This window comes from Anarrhichthys ocellatus, unplaced genomic scaffold (assembly GCF_004355925.1).
Source record: "Anarrhichthys ocellatus isolate YVR2014 unplaced genomic scaffold, GSC_Weel_1.0 scaffold1396, whole genome shotgun sequence".
NCBI lineage: Eukaryota > Metazoa > Chordata > Actinopteri > Perciformes > Anarhichadidae > Anarrhichthys > Anarrhichthys ocellatus.
Genome location: NW_022281370.1, coordinates 812 through 11,404, shown reverse-complemented (window position 1 = coordinate 11,404; position 10,593 = coordinate 812). Strand labels below are relative to the sequence as shown.

Here is a 10,593-nt window from a genome sequence, read left to right as displayed (position 1 = left end):
GACTGTTGTCGCTTGTCTGTATCCGACTGTTGTCGCTTGTCTGTTTCTGACTGTTGTCGCTTGTCTTCCTGCAGAGGCTCAGTGCTCTCCGATGCTCCTCTCCACGTTCAGCCACTTCTCTTTCTTCCACATGGCCGCCAACATGTACGTCCTCTGGAGCTTCTCCTCCAGCGCCGTCTCCATGCTGGGCAGAGAGCAGTTCATGGCCGTCTACCTGTCTGCAGGTGCTGCGCCACAAAACACCTGTCTATCTGGCCCACAGTTTGTTTCTCATACAGGATACTAGACAAGTTAATTGATGTTTACACTGATTTGATTGTCCTTTTTTTTTTTTTCAGGTGTTGTTTCTTCATTTTTCAGTTATGTGTGTAAAACGGCCACCGGGAGGTTCGGTCCGTCTCTGGGAGCCGTAAGTTACAAGACAAAACTAATCAAAGTTATCAGACTAATCACAAACCATAGATAGTAGTAAAGTAAATGATATTGTTTTATTTGAAAGCATCAAAAGTAGAGAATTACTGTTTTACAGCACAACAGCTGTAGTAGAATAATTGGTAAAATATCTGAATAATGTCCACAAAATTAACAAAATAATGTTAATCAAATATTTAAAAAATGTTTTTGAAAATAATCTGCAAATGTTTCGTGATTTTTTCTTTATTGTTGTGCACCAAAACACCAAGTTAAATTCCTACTTGACAGTGAACCTGGTTCTGATTCTCAAAGCCTGTGTGTTGACTGTGACTTAGAGGACCTAAGTCCTGGCTCTGTGGGGGACCTCAGGGTCCAGGATCCATAAACCCAGCACAGTGTCTGACCTCACCGTCTGTCTGTCTGTCTGTGTGTCTTCAGTCTGGAGCCATCATGGCCGTCCTCGCTGCCGTCTGCACCAAGATGCCAGAAGCTAAACTGGCCATCATCTTCCTCCCCATGTTCACCTTCACTGCTGCCAACGTAAGACTTGCTTCACCTGCTTCACCTGTCTGACAGACACCATTAATCTCATCCTGCCCCCCCCTCCCCCCTCCCCAGGCTCTGAAGGTCATCGTCGCCATGGATACAGCAGGTGTGGTGATGGGATGGAAGTTCTTTGACCACGCTGCTCATTTAGGAGGAGCCTTGTTTGGAATGTGAGTCTTGCTGCTGGTGTTCCAGCTTTTCTGTTGAGTCGGTGCTGTGTGGGGGGTTTGATTTATACCAATGGGAAGAGTGCTTCATGTGGATCCAGATCAAAAGGTTAAAGCAGTCAATGTCTTCCTTCATTCGTCTTATTTCTACTACTCAGATAAATGTGACGTTCTGGGATTGTTGACATTTGAAACATGACTCGTTAAACTTCTCTGGTTTTCCTGCAGACATTTAGTGGACAGACATTTAGAAGAATTATACCAGAAGAAATCAGCATTTTATTAATCGATGATGTCATTGATTTTATTCCCTCATATGTGGATCAAAGGATCGACTGTGTTACAGTAAAAGGAGAAATACCAAACTAACTAAATCACTAAAGTCACATAAACAGTAACCGATGGAGCAGCAGGAGAGCAGCAGCTCCTGAGCTGTGAGAGGTAGAGTCTCTGTTTGATGAATGGAGTCTGGTGTGTTTGTAGAGATCACGGAGAACAGCTTCAGTTCCTCATCATGAAGGTGAAGAGGAGAAAACATTCTACATATAGCGTTCACTTAAACTGATAGACAATCTTTTAAGAGTCTAAAGTACGTCCATCTACTGTAGTCAAACATTTGAGAATGCCTGTTTGTTTCAGTGACACAATAAGAATCTAATGATCAAACTAATGATCTGAAATAACTTCCCATCATGCTCTCTGTTCCCTCGCTCTCCTCCAGCTGGTACATCATGTTCGGTCACGAGTTGATCTGGAAGAACCGAGAACCTTTTGTTAAACTTTGGCACGACCTGAGAACTGGAGGAGGTTCTGGTGGAGGAGGTGCTGACGGAGGAGGAGGAGGCAGCGCCGTGTAGGACGCTGAAACACCGGGGCTGCTGGGAAAAAACAAACATGTATAAAATGTACAGAGGCCGGTTCGCTGCACTATTTGGCTTCCCTAGGACAAGGTATCGGGAAGCAAACACCTGGACGTCAAGTAATGATTCATGTTCATCTTTATAAAAGATAATTTACATTAATGAACGATTCCGATTCTTTTGACAGTTTTTTGTGTTGAAGTTTGTTTATTTAGAGAGAAATATTCTCAGCGGTCCAAGAAGAACAACAATTAATCATGATTCTGCAGAGTTCTATGAGGAATATTACAATAACATGAGGACTGTATCCAGTTCACATTAGGAGTCGCTCTGGTTCTGATTCTGAAGCCAGAAGTTCCAGTAAAGTTAGAGGAACTCAAACGCCTCTTTTAACGTGAGAAAGGATGAAGTGAGTTGTGTTTTCTGCTTATTTATGTTTGTTTTCTTTTGAATAAAACTGTAAAATGATTACTCCGACTGTCTCGAGTTACTGTTTCAAGTTGTTTCGAGTTGCTCCGTCTGTTTCGAGTTGCTCAGACTGCTTTCTTTCCTGCCAGTGCATAGTTCCACCCTCCAGTCCAGTAGGTGTAGTAATGCCAGCCAGCCACTAAATTATCAGGAATTTAGCAACTTCAATTTGCAATCACACAAACTCCAGCATATGAAAGCATTGACAAAACCCACTCACTATTTCTGCAATATAAAAAAGATTTCTGACTAAATAAGCAACAAACTGAATTGATTAATAAACTCTGTGTCCTCTGATCAGATTTGATTGAACCCCAAAACCTTCACTAAGGTTGACAGAAACGCATGACATCACATTCTACAGCTAAGCCCCGCCCACTTCAAAACAGTCAGAGAAGCACAGAAGAAGAAAAATACAGAATATCTCTTGTAATAAACAAAACTGTTTACGTTCAGAGTATTTTTAACTCGTGATTGATTTGTTCAAGCTTTTATTCTGAAGTCTGAGTTAACGTGAAGGAGTTAACGTTGAACAGCTAACTGATCTGGAAACATGAAGTCGGTTTGATAAACGGACGGTTTAAAGTCCACAAAGTGTCAGATCAACAGAAACACGCTGGTTTCTACATGTGGACCTCATGATGAAAGTTATCACTCCTCACGTGTCTGTAAGACGATGGTGAAGAGAGTGAATTTAGAAGAGAACATAAATTACAATAAATACACAACAAATATGTATCAATATGGAAAGTTTAAGTATTTTAGCATCTTAATTTCAGCTCTTTTTAAAGTTAGTTTTCAGTAAAGAGATCAGCAGAGAAACTGTCTGAAATATAAAACATTCAAATCTAAACAGGGCTATGAAATAAAATTAAGTAGAGTGAAGACATTGAAGAATTTATTATTATAAAATTGTCACAATTACTTTTATTTGTATTTTTGTCATGACAGGTACCGAGCAGCAGCGCCCTCTGGTGGACAAACTCAAGTTTAACACTTGTGATATTTCTTCTCCTGGATTAAATATATAGCTGCTTATCAGTGGTTTGTTCAGAAGATGTACATCCAATAAGAACTTTATGTGTTTGTATATATATATATATATATGTATATTTGTATATTTACAGATTCAATACATTAAAGGATCCTAAAGTGAGTTCCTAACAAACAGAGTTGAGGGTAAAACTCTGAGGTTCATGTGTGTCAATAACGTGTGTTCGCTGGTTCATTGAACCCTCATCAGACCTCAGAGGATCAGATCACAGTCAGACCAGGTTCACACTGAGACCACATCACTGAAACTAAACCGGACAAACTGCTGCAGAGAGGAACCAGAACCAGAACAGAGACCCGGAAAAAAAGCTTCACTTCCTCAGACGGTAAGAACTCCACAAATGTGGACGTACTTTTAAAAAGTGTAGATTTGACTCGGTGTGCTTATGATGATTCATTCTCTCACACGCGGCTGTCAAGATGTGAGTCACTGTGTTTAATAATAATAATACATTTTATTTGTATTACTCTTTAAAAGATACTCAAAGGTACTTTACATAGTAAAAACAGAAACAATAGAAGTAACAATACAAACAAAAGAGATGACATAACAGTAAGAACCACCACAAAAACATACATAACTAACTTTACAAACAGTTTAATCGTATTTCCTTTATTTCACAATATTGTTCATAATGATTCATGAAAGCAAAACAAAACGGGGAAACCAGACGCCAACAACTTTCCCCTGACTGACTGAACGTTTGCTGTTTGTTTGTGTTGTTTTTGTGCATAAACGTAACAAAAACCTGTAAAATCAGAAAACACTCTTGTTAATCTGTTTGTGGGTCGTTGTTGAAGACACTCACCTGTTTTAAGGTACGAGGATTCATGTGGTTCATAAATATAACTCTGAAACCCACATTAGCATGTCAACCAAAAACATAGAGGATTCAGAACGGAACCCTGAGGAACCCCACGAGGTGATTATTCACACTAAAAAAGTTCCTGTTGTTCCTCCAGCTGTTATCCAGCTGTGAGCAGCATGGCGGCGGGGTTGCAGGTCGTGGGTCTGCTCCTGGGCGTGGTCTCCTGGTGTCTGCAGTCCAGCTGCACCTCCTCTCAGGTGTGGAAGGTGAGGAGTCAGCAGGAGTCGGTGAGCAGCAGTCAGTGGCAGTTTGAGGGTCTGTGGATGAGCTGTGTCGCCACGTCGCTGGGGTCGATCCAGTGCAGCCGGTTCAAGACGGTGCTGGGACTACCGGGTGAGTCCTGAGCAATAAATCCCATGATGCATCTGTTTTTATTGAGCCGGTCCAGAAACAGAATAAATGTTTAATGGGTTTAGCAGCAGTTTGACTTGAAGTCCTGAACTTATCACTGAAATAGCAATAAAGTTTATGAATGATGATCAATAATGGGTTTTAATGTATTCACACATTTTGTTATTTTTACGCTTTAATTCATGTGAAAGGAGGAAAAATGTCTTCAAATTGACCAAATAACATTAAAACTATCATTAATAATTGTAGAGTTTAATTTAAACCTTTAATGTTATTAGTTGTTTGTTTAACACTTTGAAGCATAAAAAATGTATTAATATATTAATATTATATCACCCTTAAGATTGTCAGAAGATAATCTAACCGTCCCTGATAAATATATAAATAAACAATTTAAAAATTAAAAAATGTAAAAAATGTAAAAATGTAAAAATGTAAAAATGTAAAAATTTTAAGATTTAAAAAATTGATAAAAATTGATAAAAAAAAATTATAAAAATGTATAAAAAGAAGAAGAAAAATTTAACTTATGTTGTGTTTTTACATCCTGCTGCGTCTCCAGCTCACCTGCAGGCCTGCAGGGCTCTGATGATCCTGTCCCTGCTGGTCGGTCTGGCCTCCATCATAGTCTCCGTTCTGGGACTCAAGTGCACCAAGATCGGCAGAACTTCGGAGAAGGTCAAGGACCAGATCGCCCTGAGCGGAGGAGTCCTCTTCATCCTGTCTGGTGGGTGAAGTCATGATGTTATTGTCCACATGTCCTCATGTCTACATGTCCTAATGTCTTCATGTCTTCATGTCCACATGTCCTCATGTCGACATTTCTACATGTCCTCATGTCTACATGTCCTCATGTCTACATATCTTCATGTCTTCATGTCTACATGTCTACATGTCCTCATGTCTGTCTCCTCCTCAGGTGTCTTCACTCTGACTGCAGCGTCCTGGTACGCTGCCCGAGTCATCCAGGAGTTCTACGACCCGTTTTACGGAGGAGTTAGGTCAGCATCATGTCCAATCTGGGATTAGGGTTAATTCATATTTAGTTAATTAATAAATATTTATTTATGAATTACAATTTGCTATTTTTTGTTTGAATTAGAATCACTGAGTAGAATTTAATACTATTTTATCAGGAAAGTCAAAGATGCAGAAAGTTGATGAATTTTACTCGTTGGGATGAGACGTAGAAAAATCAAATTATTGATGAGAATTAAAGTCCCATCCATCCATTTTCCTCCGCTTATCCGGGGTCAGGTCACGGTGGCAGCAGGCCAAGCAGGCTGATCCAGACCTCCCTCTCACCGGCAACATGTTCCAGCTCATTCTGGGGGATCCCGAGGCGTTCCCAGACCAGCTGGGAGATGTAATCTCTCCAGCGTGTTCTGGGTCTTCCCCGGGGTCTCTTCCCAGTTGGACGTGCCTGGAAAACCTCCAGTGGGAGGCGTCCAGGAGGCATCCTAATTAGATGCCCGAACCACCTCAGCTGACTCCTTTCGATGCGAAGGAGTAGCGGCTCGACTCCAAGCTCCCTCCTGATGACCGAGCTCCTTACCCTATCTCTAAGGCTGAGCCCGGCCACCCTACAGAGGAAACTCATTTCGACCCAGAGTTCGCGACCATAGGTGAGGGTAGGAACGTAGACCGAGTGGTAAATTGAGAGCTTTGCCTTCCGGCTCAGCTCCCTCTTCACCAAGACAGTCCGGTGCAGCGCCTGCTTTACTGCTGCAGCCGCACCGATCCGTCTGTCGATCTCCCGCTCCATCTTACCCTCACTCGTGAACAAGACCCCAAGATACTTGAACTCCTTCGCTTGAGGTAGGCACTCCGTCCCCACCTGGAGGGAGCAATCCACCGGTTTCCGGCAGAGAACCATGGCCTCAGATTTGGAGGTGCTAACTCTCATCCCCGCCGCTTCACACTCGGCTGCAAACCGCCCCAGTGAATGCTGGAGGTCATGATCCGAGGAGGCCCGAACAGGACCACATCATCTGCAAACAGCAGAGAGGCGATCCCGAGACCCCCGAACCTGACGTTCTCCGCCCCCAGGCTGCGCCTAGATATCCTGTCCATGAAAGTCACGAACAGGACCGGTGACAAAGGGCAGCCCTGGCGGAGGCACCCACCGGGAACGTGTCTGACTTATTGCCGAGAATGCGGACACAGCTCCTACTGCAGTCGTACAGAGACCGGATCGCCCGTTGTAACGGGTCCGGCACCCCATACTCCCGCAGCACCCCCCACAAGAACCCCCGAGGGACCCGGTCGAAAGCCTTCTCCAAGTCCACAAAGCACATGTAGACTGGTTGGGCAAACTCCCAGAACCCCTCCAGTAGTCTTGCGAGGGTAAAGAGCTGGTCCACTGTTCCACGGCCGGGACGGAATCCGCACTGCTCCTCTTGAATCTGAGGTTCGACAAGCGGTCGGAGCCTCCTTTCCAGCACTCTGGCATAAGCCTTCCCTGGGAGGCTGAGTAGTGTGATACCCCGGTAATTCGAGCACACTCTCCGGTCCCCCTTTTTGAAGATGGGAACCACCACCCTGGTCTGCCATTCCATGGGCACTGATCCCGACCCCCATGCGACATTGAAGAGGCATGTCAGTCAGGACAGCCCAACTATGTCCAGCGCTTTCAGCATCTCAGGGCGGATCTCATCCACCCCCGGCGCCTTGCTACCAAGGAGCTTTTTAACTACCTCAGCGACCTCTGCCAGGGATATGGGTGAGCCTACCCCTAGGTCCTCAGGCGCTGCCTCCTCTGCAGAGGACATGTTGGTCGGGTTTAGGAGTTCCCTCAAAGTGCTCTTTCCACCCCCTCGACGATGTCCCCCGTCCGGGTTAGCAGTTCCCCCCCTGCTGAGAACAGCCTGGGGTAAGCCCTGCTTTCCCTTCCTGAGCCGTCGGATGGTTTGCCAGAACCTCCTTGAGGCCAACCGAAAGTCCTTCTCCATGGCCTCCCCGAACTCCTCCCATGCCCGAGTTTTAGCATTCGCGACCACCGCAGCTGCAGCCCTTCTGGCCTGCCGGTACCTGGCAGCTGCTTCAGGAGACCCCTGGGCCAACCAGGCCTTGAAGTTCTCCTTCTTCAGCTTGACGGCTTCCCTCACCTCCGGTGTCCACCACCGGGTTCTCGGGTTGCCGCAACGACAGGCACCGATGACCTTCCGGCCACAGCTCCTAGCAGCCGCGTCCACAATAGAGGCTTTGAACATGGCCCATTTGGATTCCGTGTCCCCAACCTCCCTCGGGATGTGAGAAGTTCTTCCAGAGGTGAGAGTTAAAGACCTCCCGGACAGGGTCCTCCGCCAGACATTCCCAGTTCACCCTCACTACACGTTTGGGCTTGCCGGGTCTTTCCAACCGGTTCCCCTGTCATCTGATCCAACTCACCACCAGGTGGTGATCAGTTGACAGCTCTGCTCCTCTCTTCACCCGAGTGTCCAAGACATATGGCCGCAAATCAAATGATACGATTACAAAGTCGATCATTGATCTCCGGCCTAAGGTGTTCTGGTACCAAGTACACTTATGAGCCACCTTATGTTCAAACATGGTGTTCGTTATGGCCAAACCGTGGCAAGCACAGAAGTCCAATAATGAAACACCATTCGGGTTCAGATCGGGCAAGCCATTCCTCCCAATCACCCCCCGCCAGGTTTCTCCGTCATTGCCCACGTGAGCGTTGAAGTCCCCCAGGAGAACTATGGAGTCGGTAGGCGGCGCCCTTTCCAGGACCCCTCCCACCGACTCCAAGATGGCCGGATACTCCGAGCTGCTGTTTGGTGCATAAGCACAAACCACAGTCAGAGCCTTGCTCCCCGCAACCCGTAGGCGCATGGAGGTGACCCTCTCGTTCTCCAGGGAGAACTCCAACACAGCGGCGCTCAGCCGGGGGCTTGTGAGTATCCCCACTCCCGCCCGGCGCCTCTCACCCTGGGCAACTCCGGAAAAGGACAAAGTCCAACCCCTCTCCAGGAGCTTGGTTCCAGAGCCAGCGCTGTGTGTGGAGGTGAGTCCAACTATATCTAGCTGGTACCGCTCCACCTCCTGCACCAGCTCTGGCTCTTTCCCCGCTAGCGAGGTGACGTTCCACGTCCCTAGAGCTAGTCTATGCTGCCGGCGATCGGCATGCCCAGGCCTCCCGCCTGACCCGCCGCCCGGTCTGTATTGCACCCGACCCCGATGCTTGTCCCTGCGGGTGGTGGGTCCACAGGGTGGCTGCTCCATGGTGTTTCTTCAGGCTGAGCCCGACCGGGCCCCATGGGCGAAGGCCCGGCATCCAGACACTCGCCTACGAGCTCCCCTCCTGGGTCTGGCTCTGGGAGGATGCCCCGGTTTCCCTGGTCCGGGCGAGGTGGCTGAAGTCCGTGGGCTACTTATCATAAGGGTCGTTTTGAACCGCTCTTAGTCTGGGCTCTCCCCTGAAACCTGTTTGCCTTAAAGAGTTAAAGTCCTGTGATACAAATTAAAAGTTGGATTCAAACAATTACTTTGATGAAATTCTTCATAAATATCAATCAGGTTTCCATGTGAAATTAATTTGGATTTTTATTATCATTTACAATATTTCTTTTTATAATTTACTCTCATACTTATTACTCAAAGTTGTTGTACTTAAAGTGTAATCCATGGTATATTATGTGTAACTCTGTTGCCGTAGATGTTTCTAAAGTAGCCATTGGTCCCATTGTTTCGGCTGTTGGATGTGTGAGTCACTTCCTGCTGCTGACTCTTGACTGCTTGCTGGCGCTGCAGGTTCGAGCTGGGTACTGGTCTGTATCTGGGCTGGTCGGCCTCCTGTCTGGCCATACTGGGAGGGTCTCTGCTGTGCTGCTCCTGCAGGAAGACTTCCTCCGCCGCCTCAGCACGGTACATGTTATGTGTTCGTTGGGCCTCGTTTTAATGACAGAAATACAGAAAGAGGTCCACAGTTGATGGTTTTTTTTGCCTTTAAGACGAGTTAACTACTCACTCCGCCGCTAGCTAACGTTAGCTTTCATTCAGTACTCGCTCTCTGACTGTCGTCCATGTGTCCCTGAAAACAAAGCTGTGATTTATTATCTACAGCTGTTATTTCAATGTGTCAGATACATGTTGATTCAATATTTACCAGCCCAGATAGTTAATACTAAAGGACTCAGTCCAGAGATCCTCAGCATCGTGTGTGTTTTTGGTTGTAAATTATGAAATCTCCCGTTTTTCTCCTGCAGGCAGTTTTCATACAACTTCTCATCTACGAGTCAAGGACAGAAGATCTACAGAGCAGCTCTGGCCTCAGACAACAGCAGCTCCAAAGCTTACGTCTAAAGCGCCCGACAACCTGAATCCAGATCAGCTTGTTGGATTTTATTTTTAATGCAAATTTAAATGTTTTTTAACGAAAGGAGTTTTATTGTGAAGGGAACCATTTTCCAAACTGTCCTGGTTGATTTATTTTGGAAGTGCTGTAAATAAATGTTTCCTGAATCTGTTTGAGTGTTTTTCTCTCAGGTTCTTCAGACAGAAGCAACATATCTCAGATCAGCTCTTGGTCATGAGAACTGCTGCTGTGACCACACGTCGCCATCTTGGTTTTTGACCGTCGCCATCTTGTCAGAGATCTCTCCTCGCTCTTTAGAGCAGAAATAAGAGGTTTGAGACGACCTTCAAGATGGCAAAGAAGAATAATTCCAGTTCAAGTGAGGATCAAGGAAATGACAAATAAGAGACTTGGGATGTGACCGGTGTCCCAGTGTGTTGTTAAGTTATTGTGAAGTCATATACAGCGTCTCTACGTCACTCCTCCTCAATGCACAGATGTTCACTGGTTGCAAAAATCCAAGATGGTGATGGCAAATTCACCATACTCAAGGTCCACAAACCAGA

The 10,593-nt window shown here is 45.8% G+C and overlaps 2 protein-coding genes across 2 annotated transcripts; both read left to right on the top strand.

Annotated features, from left to right (window-relative positions):
- The first annotated feature begins 15 nt into the window (after positions 1-15).
- On the top strand, positions 16-2,456 carry LOC116377556 (presenilins-associated rhomboid-like protein, mitochondrial). Its single transcript, XM_031839204.1, has 5 exons — positions 16-224; positions 339-409; positions 853-954; positions 1,033-1,130; positions 1,849-2,456. Exons 1-5 carry the CDS (start codon positions 92-94, stop codon positions 1,982-1,984), a joined length of 540 nt encoding a protein of 179 aa, XP_031695064.1. The 5' UTR covers positions 16-91; the 3' UTR covers positions 1,985-2,456.
- A 1,264-nt stretch (positions 2,457-3,720) lies between these two features.
- On the top strand, positions 3,721-10,198 carry LOC116377557 (claudin-1-like). Its single transcript, XM_031839205.1, has 6 exons — positions 3,721-3,834; positions 4,472-4,710; positions 5,291-5,455; positions 5,648-5,729; positions 9,484-9,597; positions 9,939-10,198. The coding sequence occupies exons 2-6, from the start codon at positions 4,494-4,496 to the stop codon at positions 10,033-10,035; spliced, it is 675 nt and encodes a 224-aa protein (XP_031695065.1). The 5' UTR covers positions 3,721-3,834; positions 4,472-4,493; the 3' UTR covers positions 10,036-10,198.
- The last annotated feature ends 395 nt before the right edge of the window (positions 10,199-10,593 follow it).